We start from the raw sequence: 23,853 nt of genomic DNA, 5'->3' as shown, positions 1-23,853 counted from the left end.
CATAAGTGTATTCATTTATGGACAATCCTGAGGAAGAAGACTACCCCTAACATAGCCTGCTTCTAAGTTTCTTACAATTATCAGGTTAACGCTCATGACTTATTGGCAGAAGTGAATATAAAATCAAGAAAACTACCACCACAAGAAACTACAAGACACGATAGAAGAGACTTAAAGAAAAATATTTCTTTAAAAAGGGACTTCTTCATCGCTGAGTGGATCTCCTTTTGGGCATTTGTTCTTTGGATCCTCTTTGCTGTATTGCGAATCTGGCTTTCACCGTCTTCCCAGGAAGAGTTGCCTCATCGGGATGAAAAGATCCAACAAAAGGTGTAGCAGCTGTACCACAAGGCATCGAGACTGATCAACTCGCCGTGCTCCAGCTGAATTTGACCAGGAATGTCAACTTCTGAAATATTTTTGTAAGTCTATAATTGTCTTATAATTTCGACCACTTCTTCCTTTATATTTTAATTTTTTGTTAGATTAAATTAATATTAATTTTTTTTAATATAACAATGAACAAAGCAAGCAGTAGTGAAAGTGAAAAAATGACATTTTCATTCTCTGCTCTTAAAGATTTCATTACTCCTTGTAATGGAAATAGAAATAAATTAACACCCTTATTCATAAACTGAGAAAGATCACTAAAATTGGCTAGTGAAATTCAGAAATACCCTATATTAGAGTTTATTCAATCGAGACTTACTGACAAAGCTCAAACAGCGTGTAGTAATGAAATTTTCAAAAATTGGGAACAACTAAAATCTTTTTTAAAACAAAATTTTGAAGAAAGTAAAACTCAACATCTTTCATTAGATTTACTTAATTGCAAGCAAGGAAGTACAGAAAATATTACTAATTATATCTTTAGGATACTCGTCTAAAAAACCTAAAAACATCTATCCACTGCAATTAAAATCAAATTAGAAGGTAGATATGCGGTGCTGATGATCTTGCATTGCAATCATTTATATTTGGAGTTAATCCAAAGCTTTCTGATTTACTCAGAATTAGAGCACCTCCTACCTTCTAAGAAGCTTGTCAAATAGCTATCAATGAAGAAAAAATTACTAGATATTTGCAAAGTTCTAATAAGAACATACAACCTGTAAAAAACTATGCGTGTGGCAAACTAGAACATTTATCCAGTAATTGCTTTAAAAGTACTAAAAATGTTTTAAATGTACAACCTAATGGAAATAACGGGTTAGGAAACAAAACTACTCTATTTTCCAATTTTTGTAAAAAGAAAGGTCATGTCATTGATAATTGCTTTGTTAAGTATCCACATGAAAGAGAGGCTTTTTTGAAAAATAAAAATGGAGACAAAAATCAAAAGAATATTCAACATTAAAATGCTACCAATTCCATGTTGTGCATCTTAACGATAGGATAAAGGAATATTTTAAGATGCAGATATTTGTAAAATATACTCATTTATTACCCATTTATAATATTAAATTGGATTAAACTAGATTCGGAACATTGCCTTATTATGATGATGATAAGTATTCTATAAATTATGATGTTTTTATTGACATTGGTGCCAACATTTCTCTTATTAAATAAAATAAAGATTCATTAAAACGATAAAAGCGATAAAATAAATCTGACATCGATTGCGTAACTGAAGGATCAATCAATATAAAATTTAATTTGAACAATATTCGATTTAAATTTCATCTTGTTAAGGATGTAAACCTTAAATATGTCAGAATAATCGGAAATAATTTTCTTATGGATAATAGATCTAGAATTGATTAACATAAAAATCTATTAATTTTATCTGATGACATTAGCATTACTTTAAATAATAAAATAATTATGTATCTATTAACTTAAACCTAGATCGGAAGTATTTCTTTAAATCAAAACTTGCAATCCTGAAGTAGCTGAAGGGATAATACTAGACTTTGAAATTATTAAAAGTGTAAAAGTATCTAACGCGTTAACTAAAGTTGATAAGGAAGGAAAAGCATTAATATTAGTCATAAATACTACTGATAAAACTATTAAAATTCATTCATTTTACCATCACTGTAGGATACAAAGTATTTACGAAAAAATGCATCAATTACATTCAGAGTTAAAGCGGATGCCAACACTGCCATGTCAAAAATGTATAAAGAGATACCGGAATGTATGAGGAATGAAAAGAGTTTAAATTAATTAAAAAATAAATGTTATATTTACTTAATTTCAAATAAATGTATGGTTCACAGAATCACCGTAAACGTAGTGAGTCAGCTTACCTCATATTTAATTTTCTGTAAAGCGTCGTGTACACGTATGATTAGAATGAAACTTACAATGTACTGCTGTGAGCCGTCTATTAGAAATTTGAACTGCAGCTCAACAGTTTAGAACATTCAGACTGTCTTATGGAACTGGTTCAAAAATGAGGTACCCGTGCCTAGTTTTAACATCGCTATTGCCGACGTAACGCCGCATATTGAAAACCTAGCGACCCTTACTGGGACCTTTTAACAGAGAACTAAGACTAGCATTTGTCACTTTTAGGTGTGGTCGTTGCCATACCGAAGCACAGAGAATAGATACATACTATTAGATATATAAAATAAAATACTTTTATTTGCTGTCTAACATATTATTTCTGTCTGAATGTTAACTGCCGCACGGTTTCCGCTGAAATGTGACCAGGTAGCAGGGCGGGGGCGTCTTTATACGTGGCGCGAGAGGGATGGATGAATAGAGTAGGTAAATGCACTCACTCTCCCTCTGGCCTAGCATCACCCGCTATTGGTCGAGTGGAGCAACCTGCGTGGACAAATTTACTTTACTGTATAAACAGGGCCAATGGCCAAATAATTAGTCAGTTCATCTTCAACCTCACTACAGGCTTTTACTCTCCATTACGTCTCTCCCGACTTCACTTCAAACCGGACCCCCCCGCTACTTGGAATATTCGACTGCCGCTACCCTCCTGGACTTAAAAAAAATATTCACTGGACTAGATTTTGGACCCTGGACAAATTGGACCTTGGCTACCCCTGGAACACAACGCCGTTTCCGCTGACAAAGTGGTACTGACCTTACACCCTGGTTGCCTGATTCAGGTTGCAGCCGCCAGTACTACCTACTAGCGAGCCTGCAAGGGGTCTCTAGACAGTGGTAATCTTTTTAGGAGCTTATTACGCCGGCTGCGGCTACCTAACGCCTGATTATTATGTGGTGACACCTACGCCTACAGTATACAGTGCCTAGAGACAGGCGCGATCGTTAAGAGGGAGAAAGTGACCTGCCGTGTCTGTTACAGTCACCTTCTAAATTCTAAACACTGTTCTATCTTTTGTTGCTTTATATGGTATTTTTTAAATTTAATGTTGTTTATATACTCATATTTTGTATAACTTTCATGTATGTAAAAGCCTTATGGACGTGAAAAATTAATGAAATAAATAAATAAATAAAATTAAAAAGCTTAAGATATATAAAAATAGAACATAAATGTATTTGTTTGTAAATTACCTTAAATCAAAACTATTACTCAATGGGAAAAAGGAAAAAAGAGGAAAGGAGGAGAGATTAAGGAAGAGAAAGGAGATGCTTCTTCAGACGTGATTTAAATAGAGATAATGTAGTAACATCTTTGATGGTGGATGGGAGATGATTCCACAGTCGAGCCGCATGGACACTATATGAGATAAATAAACTTTAAAGATAAATATATTTTATGCATTTAATTATATACAGGTTGTTCAGCAGAACGTTGAATATACGAAAATAGGGAGTAGGTGGGGTCATCTGCTACCTACTCAGCCCCAAAGATTTGACCTCGGCCCCAAGATTTTTTTTGTTTTGGAATTTCATAACTTTCATACCTTTAGCTTCTATAACTTTTTTTATGGGCAGATCTGATTTTTATTTATTATTAGAATCTTAATGGTTGGTAGGTACTTTTAAAATTAATATTTGTTCCATGTTATTGCTAGAAACAAAGTTATGGACCCTCAAACATAAAAAATAGTTTTAAAAAATCTTGGGGCCTAGGTCAAATCCTAGGGCCGAGTAGGTAGCAGATGACCCCTCCTACTCCCCATTTTCGTATGTTCAACGATTTACCGAACCCCTGTATTTAATATATATTGTACAATATGGTGGGGGCACGTATATGATATCTCGCAGTATGTGGCGGTAATATGATCCAGGACCCCATGTTGTCTGTTATTGGATTGCAATGATGAGGGCACATATGAGCTTTCTGTGTGAACTGGCTATATGATGATAGACCCCATTGTATGTAGAGTTTAATAAGGTGATGAGCGCACATATGAGCTTTCTGTGTGAAACAGCTATATGATGGAATATCCCACCTTGCGCATTGTTGGAATACGCACATATGAGCTAACTGTGTGAAATAGCTATATGATGCTATCTCCCATTGTATGTGTAGTTTCGAGAGAAGGTGAGCGCAGATATGAGCTGACTGTGTGAAACAGCAATATGATGTCCCATCTAGTAGGAGCTGCATAGTATGTGCACATCACCAGAACTGAAATGTTATCAGAATAGCACTGTGTTATGTGTCGCTAATAAGTGGCTGTTATTTGTGTTATTCTGGTTACTTTTCAGTACCCCTTCTTATTTTTTAAGTTGAACTAACTATTTTGTTTGCTTTATGTTGTGAGGTCACAAACAAGATGCAGGATGGCCGAGTATAACGATGGCAACACTAGGACTTCCACCGCCACAAGGGTCAGCAACTGAAGCCGAAGCTCTACCCTCCCTCTCCCCCTGTAGAATTCACCGCGTACGCATCGTTTTTGTGTTGCTCCGCCCATCTTTTCTCTTGTTGAAATAAACTGTGTTTTAAGAACTGCGAGTTTTATTAAATGAGATAGATCCTCCTTTTGTTTACAATATTATTCAATGAATTATAGGAAGTAAATATAGAAATGATGCATGTTCACCCCGAATGACTGCTTGATACTAAGTTAATGGTGAGAGGTTATAAAATTAGTCAACTGCCACGTAACGCTGGTCAAGCTAAATCATTACGAAGTCTTCATATGTGACATCTACCGACAACTAAACTTTACTAACTCTCACTTGGTCAATACATATTTTTTTCTGGAACCTTAAGTAATAACTAAAAGTGACTATGCATGTTGGTCAGTTTTGCTTGTCTAAAGTCTATGGGATGCCATCAAATGTTCATATTTTTCAAAAACTAAATTTTTTTTTAGTGTATCAACGGGGCATTTTTACCTGCTAAGCATTATGCTAATTAGGGTAGTCCTTATTTTCCGACTTTTAAAAAATTGAATGGGCACCCCGTCATATGATTTTCTACCCTAAAATAATGATAGCGTTTTTGTTTTATAGTTTTTAGAGGTCGCTACCATAAGTCAAAAATTCAGAAAAAAAACATTGTATGGCCACTTAACTATGGATCCGGCTTATTGACTCTGGCATGTTTATTACCCTATTTTGAAGTGAAATATCATACAGAAAACTCATTAACTCTTTACAGTTATAACCTCTCTCCCTTTCCAACTTCTTTCCTGTGCCTACGCATCGAGATTCGCACCTCAGCTCGAATGCAGTCATTAACAAGAGCACATGCATTTTATTTTTCCAACCATTCGTACTTGTTTTAATTTTTCGTGGCATCCACAAGTCGTGGCAGGAGTTTATTAACGAGAATTAAAACCAATATTTGTCTTATCGGCCAGAATGTTTAAAAGCTCAACCTCCAAAAAATAGAGCTCAAAAAGACACAATGAATAGCCACTTAGCTGCTAGCCTTGATGTTTCTAAATTAAGTGATAGAAAAGCTGCAAGCTGCTGTTGTTGTAGCATCTACTTTGAAAAGTGCAGGATGTGACCCTTTAGAAGTTCATGTTAATAGATCTTCTATTCGTCGGCAGCGTTTGAAAAATCGATAGCAGTCTCTTAGAAGGGAGTTCAAACGTGATTTGCCATTAACGATTCATTGGGATAGCAAGTTAATTGAAGATATAAGTGGTCATGAAACTGTAGATAGTTTGCCAATTTTGCCAAATTCTAACCTTGGTAGCAACTTTGTATTGGTATTTTTTCAGTATCCTTATTTGTAATCTAACCATTTATTTTGCGTGAAAACGTTTTATATAAATAAACAAAATTACTGATTAATACAGGGTTTTAATAAAAAAGGGTAGAAAATCAAATAAAATAGTGCCCTGTCAAAAATTCAAAATTAAGGACCACCCTAATGCTAATACTATGTGAAATAGTCAATAATCTCAATTTGGTCATTTTAGCAAATGGTCACTTTTACTTGTTTGATGAGGATATGTTTAATCAAATTAGTTTAATTTCAGTGAAATATATTTTAATCTTGAAAAACAAAAAAAACAGTTTTGTGTGTTTCTGACAACCAACATAAGTGTAAATTTTAATGGGTTAAATGACTATATATAGGTAAATAATCCCAAAAAAATATATTTGAATAATACGATTAATATTTTTTTACAATTTTCGTAATTGACTCTTATTTTTTTAAATATATTTCAATGACATTGCAAAGGCCTAACATTCATGCCTTAATTGGATCTGTTTGATATTTTAGATGTTTCTTTTTTAAATAAAGCCATCTTTTTATTACTATGTATTACATTTCACATTTTGTGTCACGATAAATTAACAACATAAATATTTCAATAATTTTAAGTCACATTTTATTGAGAACATTTAATATGTAGAACTGTGAAAGGTTTAAACTCAACAAATTTTTAAACATGAGATTTCTTTAAGACTACATATTACAATTATTTATAGAGGTGTAGGTATTTTTAAATAAACAACTTTTATTTTATATTTCAAGCCTTATTTACATATATTATGTACTTACTAATATTATGAAGCCAGGATATAGAACTTTCCAAGTAGGATTTTAAAGCAGAAAAAAGGAGTTTTGAATCTTAATTTAATAATAATTTAATTAAATAATGTAATTTTGAAAATATTTCAAGTAATTTAAATTACCTCACTATAAATGTTCACACTATCTAGTATGTATGTTTATAGAAACAATTTATCTTTATTTAATAAACACAAGATATAACATTTTATATATCTGTATCATGCATCTTGAATTACAAAACTTAAGGCATTTATTTAGTTTTAAGAAAAGTAATTTTAATTGATGCTTAAGTCAGATGTTGATATATTATATTTAGCTACAACCATAATACCATAAACTCCATGCATTTTTTTTATGGGCGTTCTGTATCAACACATTCAACAAAGTATGACATCCATAAACCCTGTTTTTGTGAACGTGTTAAATCATTATATCAATCATAATCGTGACTACTTTCTTGGATGAGAGGTTGCTGATCCTCTTTCACCGATTCATTCCTCTTGGATAACTTGGATACTCCTTCATATAGAGCACATTCAGTTAACCTGAAAATAAAAAATAGATCTAATTCATAAAGGTGAATCTTGTCATTTGTAATGATGAGCGTAGTTGTATAACTGTATATTATAATATACAGTAATACAACTACATTATGTAACAGGTAATTTGATATTTTATCAAAATAAAAGATAAGCATGCATTTATAAAATACAATATTTAGAAGCTCAACTAAATAATCAAGATTAAAACAGTTGTACAAATAATTAACACTTTGAGTACCGGCCGAATACACATAGACTTTACCCTGTGCCCGGCCCATTTTTGTGAAATTTCATGCTTTGTGGAGGGTTTCTAAAGTGTCATAATTATGAACACACTGGGTTAAATCAATTGAAACTTCTCATTTTTGTATAAAACAATTTGATGAGTCATTTTTGTATGATAGTTTTTTTTTTTTTTTTTTACATTTTTTTTTTTGCACCACAACAGGCCAGGAGGCCTAATTATAGTGGTGAATTACATCACAGAGCACCCAGGCTTGAGAAAAATCACATTTTAATTTTTGTGTTCTCACCGGGAATCGAACCCGGAACCTTCCGTGTGTGAGTCAAGCGTCTTGACCACTACACCACGGTTTGCCAACACTGGCCTTTATGGAGTGCCAAATTGCAATGTTCGCACGTATACACGGTCTCGTTCCTTTTTTGTGCTTTGTATCCCGGAGCCGTGTAAACACGTGATTATAATAACCACGCGTTGTATACTGGTCCCGTGTTTTCACGTGGTTTACCAGCAACAAAAAAATACTAATAAAAGTCACTAGATGTCAATAAAATGCACATTTTTAGACAGCTGGTGAACCACGTGAAAACACTGGACTGGGACGCAACGCGTGGTCATATAATCATGTGTTTACACGGCTCCGGGATACAAAGTGTTAAAGTAAAAAATATACTTTCTACGAAGAGCACTATTAATTATTCGAGTACTTTTTTATAAATACAGATCCAAATTTGACAAGTTAATCAAATCACCAACAAAAAAAAAAATTCTTGTATTAAAAATTGACAAATTACCTGTGATCATCTATTCAAAATATTTACATAAAAATGTTTTTATGTAAAGAAAGACATTTGTTAATGGTAGAATAATTTATTGGGTCATTTAGCAATTTTGTGTTTCAAGTCCCATTATTGTTGTTGTGCTTTTATTTAATTCATTATATTTCCATTTGTATTTTTGTGTTCATTTCATTTATGCTGATTATCACTATGCAGTTTAAATCTACCATGTATATTTTTCGTAATTTAAAAGCCCGCTGGGGCGTTTAAAATTAATATAATGAAATATAAATTTAGAAAATTTTCAAAAAAATGTATTTCATATAAAACAAAGAATATAAGAATACTTATAAGCATGTGCCGGTCTCCATGTGTGAATTTCGTGAAGATTTTATACATATTGTCGGTGATCATGCAATACCACGTAACCTATAGGTAATGAAAAAAATGTAACTGCTATTTCAACAGTTACCCTCCGGAAGCGTATCTTGATCATTTTTTGTTACATGAAGGTAAGATGATCAGTTTCATGCTTCAGGTACCAGTCCAGGGACTATGAAATATTTTTTAGTGGAAAAACACCCTTTTAAATAAATATTTTACATCAACCATGTCAGGAATCGAACCCGAGACCTCTTGCATGGTAGGAAAACGCGCTGATCATTACAATACGAGGCCGACAATAATATGCAACTTATATACGAGTTGCCCCCCATATAGGGCAAGTATGCACCAACTCAGTATATATTTTATTCATTTATTTATTCTTTTACAGTTCTTTTATTTTTATTTTTTTTACATAAAAAATTATGTTTCTCATAGGGTGTTGCCGACGTAACGCGGCATATGTCAACTTGGCAGCCCTTCCTGGGGCCTTTCGATATAATTTTAACATAGGGATTTCAGTATGTGTAAGCGAGGTACTACCTCCCCAATAAAGACCAGTATTTGTCGCTTTCGGGGGTGGTCATCACCATACTGAAGCATGTATAGACTAGGAATCATTTAATATAATATTATTGACTGCCTTCTATGCTATTTAATGTATCATAAAAATAAACTTGTTCATTATTCTGTTCGAATGTTGATCGCCGCGCGGTCGGCGGGGAACTGCGGCCGGGTAGCGGGGCGTCCTTATACGTGGCGCGAGAGACCGATAGAGCGGGCGAATGTGCTCGCTATCTCTCTCGCCGCGTGATTGGTCAACCTAGTACCGCCCGCTATTGGCCTAGCATCGCCGCCGCACGGCAAAATGTATTGTATATATAGCCCCGCCTGGCAAATAATAAATCAGTCAAATCGTCACACCACTAAGGGCTTTTACTCTCCACTTCGTCTCCCTGCCTCACTTCAACTGGACCTCGCCGCCACCTGGAATATTCGACCGCCGCTACCCCTGGACTTGGAACTCGGATACTCTTTGGATTGGATTTTGGACCCCGGATAAATTGGACCCTTGGCTACTTCCCCGGAACACACCCCGCCGTTCCCGCCGACGGAGAGATACTGGCCTTACAACCCGGTTGCCTGCTTCAGGATTACGGCCGCCAGTGCTACTCACTAGCGATCCCGCAAGGGATCTCTAGGCAGGGATACCTCCCCCAGAGCTTATCGTTCGTCGGCCGGGGCCTGCCTACGCCCGGCCACTCTGCATTGACATTAGCGCCTACAGTATACAGTTCTTGTGGCTGGCGCGATTGCTACGGAAGCCAGTGATCCGCCGCGTCTGTTACACGGGGTATCCCATTTTACATTATTTTTAAACACGCCCTAAATACATATTATAATCATAATAAAATCCTATGAAAACTTAAATATAAAAATATTTTTTTACGTATTTGACCTGATCCACTTATCAATCCGTGCACAACCAACCTCTATTATCCATTACTTTGAGTCTTTTGTGTCCACTGGGCTAATTATTTATTTATTTCACATAAAACTTTATATATACACATTAATTATACTATACATATTATATAATTATATATGTATATGCATTGTTGACTGTTTTTTTTACCTTACTATTGTAAAATGAAACGAAACTTACACTTGTGGTTCTACATCATCTGTATCTTTGGCTGTAAAATAGGGATTAGCTGAAGCAGGTCTGAATTTGTATCCAGTCAATACAAAGAAAACAAAGGTTGCCATTTCTCTAAACATTTCATCCAGCCATGAATACTGGAATGCCACGGTTTTCTGCAAAATAAAACAAAAAGACACGAACTTAGTATTGACAAGCCAATAAGATGAAAGTTATTTAATTTGAAATTATGTAAGCCAGCTCAAAACATAAAATAAATTATATGCAGGGTAAATTAATTAAGCTATAAATTTTGGTTTAATAACAGCTATAAGAGGTATGTATGCACTTTTTTCTGCAAATGTAGAAAAAAAATATTTATTTCTAATGAATAAAGTAAAACATTTGTAAACTTACTTTGAGCAAATATGCAATGATTCGTGTGGAATAAATATAACACACAACCATTATATAAAAATGACGGAAAAGTTTAAGTTTTTTCAGGCTTATCAGAGCTTTTCCGTCAGTTGTTGATGCATCTTGCAGGTGGCGAATCGACCTTAAAGCAATTGTGTATAATTATTGTAACAAATGTAACTAAGAAAAATGATACTAATAGATACTAACTACATTTGCTGAAAGCTCATTCAGCTCATCAAATTTATTGCAAATGAGAGGAAAAACATTTTTGAAAAGGGAATATGGAAGTCTAGGTATACAGGGTTTATGACCTGTCATTGGTTGGTTTAAGCACTTTTACATACTGTGTAATAACATTCACCATTCTGTCATTATGTTCATATTATGACTGAACATCCATATTATATTACCTCAACTTTTCCATCTATTAACTTTTGTAAGGTAAAAGAGCTGAAACCTTTATTGATGTGAGTGAGATTCATTTCACTGAATTATTTCACCTACTTGGCAATGCCTGAAAATACTTTTCAATGTTTATACTTTATTTTAGACCTGTTAGTTTAATCAACTAAATAATGTTGACCTTGATAACACTCCCTAGGGGGGTGTTATCAAGGGCCCTTGTTCACAAACATTTGGACAAAATCAAAATATTATTAAACGGTTCATCACTTAATTGTATTTAACTTTTGTTTTTCTTTTTCATAAATTTGTATTGTATGTATATCAATTTATTTTAGAGTTATCACTCTTCATTGTTAGATATTTCATGAAAAAAAATATTTTTATAAAATAAATAAAAACTTACCAAACTACAGGGAATAATATGGCCCCACAGCATAGAAGGTCAACTAGTATAAATACATATCTCCATGCATTGTGTTCTGCTGCGCCCTCTTCACTCTCTTCTAATATTATTTCTGCTACATTGGCTACCACCTATTAAATTAATAAACATTTAAAAAAAGACAGCTACATTATTATTGCACATTATTTGAAATCATTTAGGGGCAGGATAGATTTCTAAACATTTACTAATCTGCCAGGAGAGAGAAAATAACATTATAATTAAGACAAAACTAAGGTAATAGCCGTGGCCCGAAATGAGCAGCAAATGAGAATAATGATATGAGCAGTTCCATTAAAGAATGCAAAGGAGTTTGTTTATCTTGGGAGTACGATCCAAATCTGGGATAATAAAGAGAGGTTAACAGCTGTATACATCAGGCAAGACTGGCGTTTAACAGACCATCTAAATTTTAAAAATAAAAAAAATTAAATCTGTAACTATGCAAGCTCCTTATCAAGACCTATGTGTGGAGTATCTTAATGTACAGCTGCACAACGCAGGAGGCAAAAAGAGACTAAGACTAAATAGTTTTGCAATGTGGTCCTATAGAATTCTAGGAACTTCCTAGAGACCGCATCACGAATGGCGAGGTCCTTAGTAGAATCAAAGAAGGAAGGCACCTGCTTAAGACCATTTCCAAAAAACGTGCTAGATGAATTGGACTCTTAGTGCGTCACGCACATGAGGTAATAGGGGGGATGTCTGAGGGGACAAACTACAGGGGGCGCCCTCGCTGAGAATACTTTGAGGATTTATGCAAAGATAGGAGTTACAGGTCATATGAAGACCTAAAGAGGGTCGCACAGAACAGACCACAGGCGCAGAGGGGATGCAGAGCTTTGCTAAAAACCAATCTATATTAGAGGATTGAAACCAGAGAGAGGCTAATCTGGCCATAATAGAACAAACACACTTTTACAGTATTATAAACATTCACACTACCTTTTAAAAGTAATTAATAGACTTTTTAATTATAAATCTTCAGGATGTGATGGCAAACCAACAGAAATTTCAAAACACCTCGGTAAAAAAGATACAAAAAGTTTGCATGAGATATGCGGTAAGATATGGAGAAGCAGACAATCGCCAAAAGAATGGGAGTCAACTTTCATCCTAATACACAAAAAAAAGTTCTTACAAAAAATGTGATAACTACAGAACAATCGCAATGATTTCACAAGTCAATAAAATACTCCTACATATCATCAAAGAACACCTAAAGTACTACACGAACTAGCAAATCCCCCAAAAACAAGCAGGATTTGTGAAAGGTAAAGGAACAAATTCTTAACATTAGACAACTAATAGAAAAGAGTAGAGAGTTCCAGATTCAAATCCTTCTATGTTTCATAGATTACAAAAAGGCCTTTGATTATGTGAATTAGCAATGAGAGTACCAACACATATTGCATAACTCATCAAAAACCTGTATCTTAACAGTTCGGCAATAGTACAGGTCAACTCTATCTCATCGGGAAAGTTCTCAGTGCGTAAAGGAGTTAAACAAGGATGTATTCTATCTTGAGAAAAGCACTTGCAAACTGGAACGGTGAAGAAAAGAAGAAAACTTTTAACTAATCTGAGATAAGCCGATTATACAACACTGATTTTTACAGCAGAAATTGAAATGGCCAAACAGCTATCAAGAGTTGAGGAAGAAAGCAAAAAATGGGTCTAAAGATTAACAAAGCGAAAACCAAAATGCTTACTGTAGATTGTAGCCACCAAGTCACCAAAAATATACTTTAATCGACCTTGAGGTTGTCCATAAATTTAATTAATCATTAACTATTATTTAATACTGCAAATTGATTTATTTTAATACCTGAAGAGGAATGACAATCATGAAAAGCTTCTTGTCTCTGTCTGCCAACACATATTTTATAAAATTCCACCCTGTCCCAACTAGAACAATAGTAACGAATAACACTGCTCCTTTTAAACTGAAAAGAAACATACATATTATACTATCTTGAGTTGAGTAATTGTTTCGTTTGAATGGAAATGGAAAGTAATATAGAGATGTCAAATTAAGTATATTAATAAAATAAATAAAATGTGGATGTGTATTTAAATGTATGTATATGCATGTTAATGTATGTTTATGAATGCATTACAGTGCCCCGACTCAACATAAATTTTCTAGTGAGTCGGGGCCAGTTTACAGGCATGAGTCATTCCTGATTATATTGCCACTGTAAGCTATGTCTTTGTACTTGATAAATGTAAATGTTAAAAACAAAAGTTTTTACAAAAGTAAGAAAGAACAAAGAATGTTACAAAATAAGAAATACATTTCGCCCTAAAATTTATTCTAAATATGCTTAATTAATATATTGATAGTAAGCAGATATTTTTTAAAAGTATTATAATTTTTTAAATATTTAATGACATATTTTTTCAAGATAATACTTTTTACAATCTACTATATCATGAGCATACAAGGAAAACTGACCTAGTCAAATTTTTGCAATTTTGTGATTTGCTCACCAAGTTTTAGATCTTTTACTGAAAAAAAACCAACCCCACTTAAATCTCAAAGTTTTTTACAAAATTGATAATTGTATACTATTCTAGTTAGCCTATGAACATCTGCTACAGCACAGGTTCCCAACCAGTGGAGAGCACCTCACTTGGAGGACGTAGAGTGACCCACAGGAGGGCACGACGGCTCTAAAAATAAACAGCATATTAAAAATAGGAGGCATAGTAAAAGGTTGGGAACTGCTGTGCTACAGAAAATATTGACAAAATCAAAAGTGTACTAAAAAACAAAACTATTAGTTTGTGACTATGTAAAAACTTCAATCTTCATTGATTTGCCAACAAACAAAAATTGTGACTTAATCAGTTTTCTTTGTATGCTCACGATATGAGTAGTCTATTTGAAATACTTGTTGTCTCTATACACGAGCTTTTAAAAATTAATTTAAATATTTATTTTCGCAGTTCCGCACATATTAAGATTACCAATTTTTGACTTAGCGCTAAAGATTTTTAGGTGGTGGGGGTGATGGTGTTGGAAACAGACAACTCATATTACGCTCATTGTTTATAAAACGCAATTTTAATAGCACAAAAAATAAAAATAATAATTTAATCAACGCAATATAGAAGAAAAACAAAGCTATATTTGAAACCTTATTAAGATACAGCGCCAATTAACTGTATATGAATTATTCAAGGTACGTTTAAATTAAATTGTTCTTAATATGGCTTCTTGTTTATGAAAATAAGGAAAAATTATGACTAAATACGTACAGATGCGTAATGTAGTAAAGTATGGCCCATGCAGGAACATGTTCTCCTCTTGTTTGTATGAAATGATAATTGACTCCGTGCAGAGCCAATGATAGAGATTTCAGAAACACTAAAACACACATTATGATATGTATTTTGTACACTGGGTGACGACTTTTTCGAAGTAAGAAACACCAAAAACCAGCACTTAAAACAAATAACAACGACATCATTGTGTAAAGGGCAGGCAGTGGGAGATCCCCTGCTGATAAGAAATTGCCTCCATTGCTCTCGTATATTTCCACCTGGAAAGTTAAATTTATATACTCAAATTAATCTAACACAGAATAAAAATTATAATAAAGACTGATACATTTTTAAAAAATCTCAGTAGTATTTTACGAGAACTGAAATTCCCCCACCACTACTCCCCCATCACTCTGAGACTTGACTTTCTGATTTTGCTCAATCTGGTTGTCGTTTGCATTTTGAAACCTTTTTTATAAATTGAAATGCAGAAAGTTTTAAAATGTTGTTATAGAACGGTTGCAGCATTTATTATAACCTACTGTGAAGAAAATAAATAACAATTTGAATAACTTGTGGATAAGCTAAAAAAAGGGTTTCCGTGATGACAAGTATATGCCTTTTTCGGATGTTTATAGAGATTCCGTATTCAAAACATTCCCAACTTTGAGAAAAAAATATAGTTTATATTTTATGCAATATTAAATTTAATTTTAATTGTTCGCATTGCATAAATATTTTTTTTAATTTAATGATTTATTATTATTTTCACCTGTGTTTTACTTAATGTAATGGTGAATATTATTTTCAGTATCGCTAATATAAGTATACTCTTGAATTATTAAAATGCCTAAATTAAATGTTTACATAAATTTTAAAATTATTATAAAATATTGACAAAGAGCAAAAAAAAATTGAGGTATGGATGTTATTCAAAACAATTTAATTCTCAAAGTTTAATTTAATTTTTTTATCTATTAAATTAATTTCTGTTTTAAAAAACAGAATAATTTAGTCCCTGCAACAAATAAATATGTTTTTACTTTTGAAATTACAACTGAGTAAAATAAAAATAAAATCATTCAAAATAGGAAAAAAAACGAATATACCAATCACTAATTTAAGTGCCGCATTCTAGCTTTTTCAAAAATGTGTTTTACTCTAACTGCATTATGCCAGATTCAACTTAACTTACCACAAAATCAAGCGGATTTGGTGAAGACAGACAATTATGAAAATAAAGGTTATAGAATCCTTCTTCTTCAACTGAAGCCACATACATAGCAAACTGAAATCAACAAGATATTTATTTGTTAACTTTAGAATAAAAATAACTGCTAACTTACGTATAAAGTGGATCAGTAGGTAGGTATTTCACTCACTCAAAGCATTTGATAAATGTAATAGGTTTAGATGCGGTATAATAAATTTTGCCACCACAGGTAATAAAGTAACAGAGCAAAATACATATTATTTAATTTTTTAAAATCAATTATGATTTATGATTTATGATTCTAATTATAAATAATTATAATAAATTATTATTTTTAAAGACATATGCAGCCTCTTTTGATAACGCTGGTACTGGATATTGTAAAAAGGATTCAAAGGAATTAACAATCAAACATAAAAATATGACAATCAGTTAAAAATGTGAAGTTTCTCAGTGATGATACAAATGAAAGTGGGAATAATATGATTTCCGATAAGTTAGATATGCATGTAACTAAGATATTGGGATGAAAAAACTTACACTTGTATTAAAGTAGGTGATACCATTTTTAGTTTCCTTGGTGATTGGTAAAATTGTGTTTGAACAAGGTGTATCTAAATCTTGATTAGTTTTCTCTGGTGAATTTGCATCCAATTTTTGACCTGATTACATAAATGCATATTAGGGATAAGAAATTATATAAAAAAAGGGTTATGTCCTTTTAAAAAATAACACAAAAGGTGAGTAGTATTGAAAATACTTTGCCATAAAATTTAGGATTTAGCATTAGAAGATAAGAAGAAATATGGATGTTAAAACAGAATAATTAATAATACACGGATTTCTATTTTCGTTTTTCATCTTTTTAAAAATATCTATCTATCAAAAAAGTCATCATAATCGATTAAAAATATTAGAACATAAACAATATCATTATTATTTTGGCATCAACATCAGAGTATGCAACAAAAAGATGAAAACCAATATTATGTATTTTTAAATGCAGAGCAAACTAGAATTTAATATAATACAAAATACTTTATATGCATTATTTAATACAGTTCATTGCTAAGGTGATGACTATACAAACCTGTAGCAGCTCGTTTCCTGCGATGTACGAGCAAAAATGATTGTCTTTTAGATCTTTCACCAGGAATTTGTGTTCTGTTTGTGTATAAATGCAGAGGACCAAAATTTTTACCACAGGATACTTCAATTCTAAAAGTTTCGTTACTAATATTAAAAAAACGAAATTGGTAAAAAAAAAAACATTTATAGACTATTGAAAAACTAATTAATAAAATAATTTACATGTAAAGTAAGATTTAAGAAATAATGAAAACAATTTAATGTCTGCCCAAAACTATTAACAGTTAATCTAGACAAAGCACATTATTGATTGGAAAAAACATTAAATTATTTTTTTTGACATTAAGCAAATAAAAAAATATATATATTTTCATCATCATGAAGATTTCATTTTTTATTCTAAAGAGGATATCAAACTATCCATAAGTAAGTCAAAGCAGAAAAGCACCACCAGAGAGCCTTTCCAAGTGCATAAACTCAAAGCCATATTACAACTCAAATTAGTGATTTATACGAGAACGTTCAATTTTGGAAAATAATATATTAGCCTTGATTTTCACTTAATTTTGATGTAGATGTAATACAATATCGCCTTACTTTCCCAAACTCATATCCAATTTTAATTAGGTTTACAGTAGGAGGAAAAACTACCTATTTTCCTACGGATTTTAAAAATTAAATGTGCGTGAATGCCATCTCATAGATAATTAAAAAAAACACAATCTTCAGGTGTAACAACCAATAATTAAATTATGGTTTTTAACTGCGCGTTACGAGTTTCTTGCAGTTAACAAATATTAAGGGAGTGAGATGCGAGGGACTTGCATTGTTGTTTTCGGCTAAATTTGAATTGTTATTTAAATATAAGTTCACTACAATTTTGAGGCGTCTATTAAAGTAGCCAAAAGAATAAAACAAGAAAAAACATTTTTTCTCGGATACGAGATTGAGGGAGTAAGGTGACGAGAATTTAAATAGCACTAATTTCTTATATAGTGTAATTAGTGTTAAAATTACTAAATAAATACTTTTTAAGGCAGACTTCTTATTTCTGTGTTAAAGATTATTGACTACCCTATAATATATTTGCAAACCAGTCGAACAACTTTTGTTCTTTATCGATTTATTAACACAACTATGGCCCAAAGTTTAAAAAATATATTTATGTTACATACATATTAACTAAACACTTTAATACTAATTTATGGTCTTCCTGCGTGTAATATCAGCAAAAAATAATCTTTTGCAAAGTTTTATTTTCAATGCTGTAACAAAATTTCCCCAAAAGAAGCGTACTTTTAGGCCATAGCTGTGTGAAATTACTGTACTTGGCAGTTTTTTTACTGATTTTAGTATCAAACTGTTAATTTCTCTGTCATACAGTAGCTGAAAAATTACAGTATAACTTTGTTGTAAAATTGTGATTTACACCATTGGCACTTTCAGATTCAATCCAGATATATTAATAAACAGTTTAATTCTAACTATCCGGATAAATGAGTGCCAGACATCCGGATATGCAGAAAACCAGATAATCGGACTAACCAAATTGCCTAAGTTGAGGCAATATTTTTTTGAAAGAAAACATAAAATTACTCTAAGAGCATTTTTTTATTGCTTTTGACATAATAAAGCAATTGGAATCACATTAAAAGCTTACTTAAACATGTCCAGCAAAGTTAATTGCTTTGATGAAGAAACTCATTTAACCTTTTTTAATTATTTCCATAACATCTCTTTTATTTTTGATATTCCTGATATTTTTTTTGATATTCCTGATATCGATCTAGATAATTGGCAATCCGGATGACTGGAGTTTGGATAAACAGAGTTCTAATGGTTTATAATTTATTTTTAAGCCAACAGTTATCATTAACGTCTTATAATGAAAAATTACAAAAAAATTATAAATAGAACAAAATTATTTAAGATATTACCTTAGCTTGTTTAAATTCATTTTTAAATAAACAATTGCGGGATGTTGTGGAACAGAAGCAACATTTAAAGGATTCTCCAAAGGACATGTGTCTGTATGGGAATCTAAATATGGACTTAAAGCGTCACTTATAGTCCGATCCAAAGTAAATCCATACTAAAATAAGAAAGAATTTCATCATATTAAAAATAAATTGGAAGAACGGCTTAGTGTACCATTAATGAAACGAATAAGGTTTTGTTAATTATTTATTTTAAATGCCAATTTTGTATGCTATCAATCAAGCGGGGTTTCGGTTATAATAATTTTAATTCATAAAATAGCCCTAGAGCATAGGTGTGTAAGTCACTGTAATCAATATGTATCTTTAATAGGTGATCCTGGTAAGTTGGATTTATTCCGACGTTTTGGCTATCATTGCAGGGTAAACTCCGTTTTGTAGAAAAAATATGTGTTTATTTACTAGTAATTGGTACCGTGTCGCAGTCAGCAGTAGGCACATTCCATGTCATTTTTGCAGTGTGTAGTGCCAGGAACCATGCTGAGTTTAATTTCAGCCTGTCTTATTTATTTATTTATTGTGGATAACTTATATAGCGCCATTTTCGTAATAAAATACCTCAAGGGCGCTTTACATTATGATTCTATTGTTAAGTTAATTTAATTGAAGCTTTTAAATTTGTAATTTAATATAAAATAATTTATTTTGTTGTCACGTGCTACGGATTTATTCAAATGATTTAGAGAACAAGTGGGTTTTAAGTTTTTTCCGAAACATCACATCACTTTCACAGCCTCGCACCTCTGCTGGGAGAGCATTCCATGCCATAGGGCCTGCGACCGCAAATGCGCGCTCACCAAATTTAGTGCGCTGTTTGCGTAGAGGTATAATAACTTTTCCTCTCGCCGTAGACGTAGCTGATCTAAGCGTGAGACGCCTGTCAGCTAGTTCATCTGGAATGCATAGTTCCCTTAGATATTCCGGAGCCGAGTTGTGCAGTGACTTATACATAAGCCAACAGAGTTTGTATTCGACCCTCTGTGGAAAACGTAGCCAGTGTAGTTCCCGAAGTAGTGGAGTGATATGACTGAACTTAGAGATTCCGAAAATAAGTCTCGCTGCGGCATTCAATACAGATTGTAGGCGAGTCATTTTGTTCATTGGTAGACCTGCATAGATACCATTACAATAATCGACTCTAGACACTACAAACGCATTTATTAATTGACGGGCGGCATCAACCGGCAAATTTTTGCGTATGCATTTAATTTGTCTCAGCTGGTAGAAGCATGAACTTATCGTTCTACTTATTTGAGCGTCAAGAGATAGGTCAGAATTGAGTAAAACTCCCAGTAGTTTAACGGTGGGTACGGCACTCCCTACATTGGGTAGAGCCGTATCCTGGATCAAATTCTGTCGTCTGGCTGAAGCCACCCACAGTTGTTCAGTTTTTGATGGGTTTAATGTTAGTCTGTTTTCAGCCATCCAGTTTCCTATTTTCTTGATGCATCCATCAATTAAATTGACAAGCACACTTCTCTCGCCTGGTTTGCAATAAAAATAAATCTGCGTATCATCTGCATAGCAGTGCGACCACAATCCACATTCTTTGATAATGTTCTCTATATCTTTAGTGTAAAGGAGATAGAGAAGTGGTCCGAGTACTGACCCTTGAGGCACTCCTGTAGACACTCGAAAGTTGGTTGAGCTTTTACCCTGGAACACGACTGCATATTCTCTTTTATTAAGATATGAACTGAACCACATATGTGCCTGATCACGGATACCATAAGTTTTCTCCAGACGTTCAAGCAAAATATTATGGTCTACAGTATCAAATGCAGCGCTCATGTCCAGAAGAGCCATCAACACCAGATTACCAGAGTCCACCGACGTTATAATGTCAGACAGTACTCTTATCACTCCCGTCTCCGTGGAATGAAAACGTCGGTATGCCGATTGCCTTACCGAAAATAAAGAATTCCGCTCGATATAGTTAACGAGCCTGTGAGAAACTATTTTTTCTAGTATTTTTGATACGATGGGAAGATTTGAAATAGGGCGAAAACTGGAAAGATCTTCCACATCTAGTTGAGAATTTTTTAAAAGTGGAGTTACATTTGCTTTTTTTATGGCTCTCGGAACAATGCTGCGCTCCATGGATGTATTAAATAAATCTGTTAAAAATGGAGCTAATACGTTAATGCATTTTTTCAAAAGCCATGTTGGCATCGGATCTAATATACATTGTTTGTAGGGTAATGCCGCAACAATCCTTTTAACCTCATTTATAGACGTTGGTTCAAATTTACTGAATTTTTGAAGGGCATTATCTAAAATTACAGGTTTTTTCGCTGAACTACACGCCAGTCTGATTTTTTCGACTTTATTTGTAAAAAAGTCGGCAAAATCAGTGGCAGTAGCGCTTGTGTTAGATGTCTCTGCTATACAGTCACCACGAACAGATTGAAGGCTTCGCCAGAGTTGTTTTGGAGACTTTTTCTGTTCATTGATTTTTGTACACCTGTCATCTTTGTTTATGTTATTTGGGAGTTTGTGTACTTCAGTTGCCTCTTTTATTATTCGTGCACTGTAATTTCTAGTTTTATGCAAAATCTTTCATTCGAAAGCGAAAAGACATTACTGACAGGAAAGCCAAAGTACTTAAAAAAGAAAATATTTTAACAACATTTGGGGCTGTGGGAAAAATATAAGACCATTTATCAAAAAACTAAAGACTAAGATGTGATAAAGTGTATATTGGAAAAACAAGGCGTACAGCGAAGAAAAGAATTGGCAAACATAAAAGCGCTAATAAAATTGGGCACCCTGAAAAATCTACAATAGCCGAACACTTTATAGACACAGGATATCTTTTCGCCTTTGGATCAAAGATTTTACATGAACCTAGAAATAACAGTGCACAAACTAATAGTACATGAACATATATTTTGTCTACAAAACACACAGTTTACCCTAAAGAGGACGGCGTAAGATTACTCCTGCAATGAACCGGGAACGAATCTAACTTATACGGGATCACCCAAAAAAGATACATATTGATAACCCCTAGAACTTTTGTTTTACTTGTCAATCAACACAAACTGCCACTTAAATTTATTAGAATCAATAAATACATTACCTTAATAGTCCATGTTAAGTGTAATGGAAACTGGGTATAAATATTGTGATACATAATTTCATTTAATACAAAACCAGTTGGTGTTTTACAGTAAAAATTAATTTATAAAAATATTACTAATACTAACAATGCCATTTTCTCCATTTTCTGGAAGCTGGAAGTTTTCCAATTTAATATCCAATATCCCTCCTTGATAGAAACCAAACTTGCTCAATGCGATATACCGTCTTTCGTCATTCTGTGGAATATCAAGAATCCACGTTTTATTTACTGTAAGTCGTTGACATTTTGTCGAGGTAATAGAAATACAATACTCACAGAAATATACAATCTATGCTTCCTTGAAAAGGTTGCATGCACAAGGCACATAAAAATAACAATAAATAACGTTTTATTCATCGTCGCGGTTCGTTACTAAACTCGAATATTTACTCACAATCCAACAACGATATTATAGAACTTCTCAAATGCTCAATAACAAACCACCAAAGATTGATAACAGGAAATATTTTCGCAACAATAGTGTGTCAAAATCGTCAAGATTCAAGATGCTAAAGAACTTAGGATTTAACCTCGAGGCAGATTGAAATAATTAAACTATAATATAAATATTATTATGGATCGCAACTATGTAAAAGCCGACAAATCTGCACGCATCACACAAGTCACAAACGAATGTAAATTGTCAATGACGAAGTTAGTCACAAATTACATCCATAGAAATGAAGTAAGAAAGCTGAACAAAGCATAGAAAATTAGATCCACCATAGATCATACGGTACACAGACAACAGAAATACCACAAATTAGAAAAAACAACCGCATTGCCCGATAAAAATCAATATTTTATTTGTATGAAAATGTAACATTTTTTACAATGCAAATACAAATCAATGATTTATGTTTTCATTAAAAGGTTTGGTTATTTGCAAATAAGGGTATTCGTTTTACACTTTACTGTTTTTTTACCTTACAGCTTTTTTTTCTCAATGTTTTTATATCTGTCAACACATGTAATTTTGCATCATCATTCCCATAAGCATCTAATGGTGCATAGAGCACTGCAATGATACATCAATTGCTGCGTATCTTGATTATTTTTGTTACATAAAGGTAGTCCAGGGCATATGAAATATTTTAACGAAAAACATAATTTTTTAAGTAGATATTTCATATCAACCATGCCAGGAATCGAACCCGAAACCTCTTGCATGGTAGGCAAACGCACTAACCATTACACCACGAAGCTGACATTAAAAGTGTGTTTATTATTATATGATAAATTTTATTTTATTATTAGGTAGTACGTTGTTTTTGTTCCATATATGTGTACATGACATGTATTTCTTTACGTTAAAAATTGCGTATTTCAGCACTATGTAGCAAAACGTTTTAATATTTTTGGCATCCATGTACGAGTAAGCACCTATTTATTTTTTGTTGCTGATGTTTTGCTGAATAGGTGGAATAACTATTA

At 32.9% G+C, this 23,853-nt stretch overlaps 1 protein-coding gene across 1 annotated transcript; it reads right to left on the bottom strand.

The window, feature by feature from the left end:
• Positions 1-6,684: 6,684 nt before the first annotated feature.
• On the bottom strand, positions 6,685-23,104 carry LOC148275491 (protein GPR107). The gene is made up of 12 exons (XM_088235650.1): positions 22,696-23,104; positions 22,505-22,615; positions 19,236-19,390; positions 17,300-17,427; positions 16,750-16,871; positions 16,192-16,284; positions 14,991-15,274; positions 13,555-13,672; positions 11,688-11,818; positions 10,877-11,018; positions 10,484-10,635; positions 6,685-7,416 (listed from the first exon to the last, which is right to left on the bottom strand). Exons 1-12 carry the CDS (start codon positions 22,774-22,776, stop codon positions 7,305-7,307), a joined length of 1,629 nt encoding a protein of 542 aa, XP_088091776.1. The 5' UTR covers positions 22,777-23,104; the 3' UTR covers positions 6,685-7,304.
• Between the last annotated feature and the right edge of the window lie 749 nt (positions 23,105-23,853).

This window comes from Micrasema longulum, unplaced genomic scaffold, assembly GCF_059751315.1.
Source record: "Micrasema longulum isolate JH-2025_06_02 unplaced genomic scaffold, ASM5975131v1 h1tg001413l, whole genome shotgun sequence".
NCBI lineage: Eukaryota > Metazoa > Arthropoda > Insecta > Trichoptera > Brachycentridae > Micrasema > Micrasema longulum.
Note: the sequence above shows the minus strand (reverse complement) of the source record. Positions and strands in the feature narration are given on the sequence as shown.

Bases quoted from the DNA above. Each gene is read 5' to 3' on its own strand.
- LOC148275491 (XM_088235650.1), bottom strand. From the start codon at position 22,776: ATGAATAAAACGTTATTTATTGTTATTTTTATGTGCCTTGTGCATGCA. The intron at 22,616-22,695 runs GTGAGTATTGTA...GATATTCCACAG, and splicing joins AGCATAGATTGTATATTTCT to AATGACGAAAGACGGTATAT. The intron at 13,673-14,990 runs GTACGTATTTAG...GTTTCTTTTCAG, and splicing joins CTTTACTACATTACGCATCT to TTTAAAAGGAGCAGTGTTAT.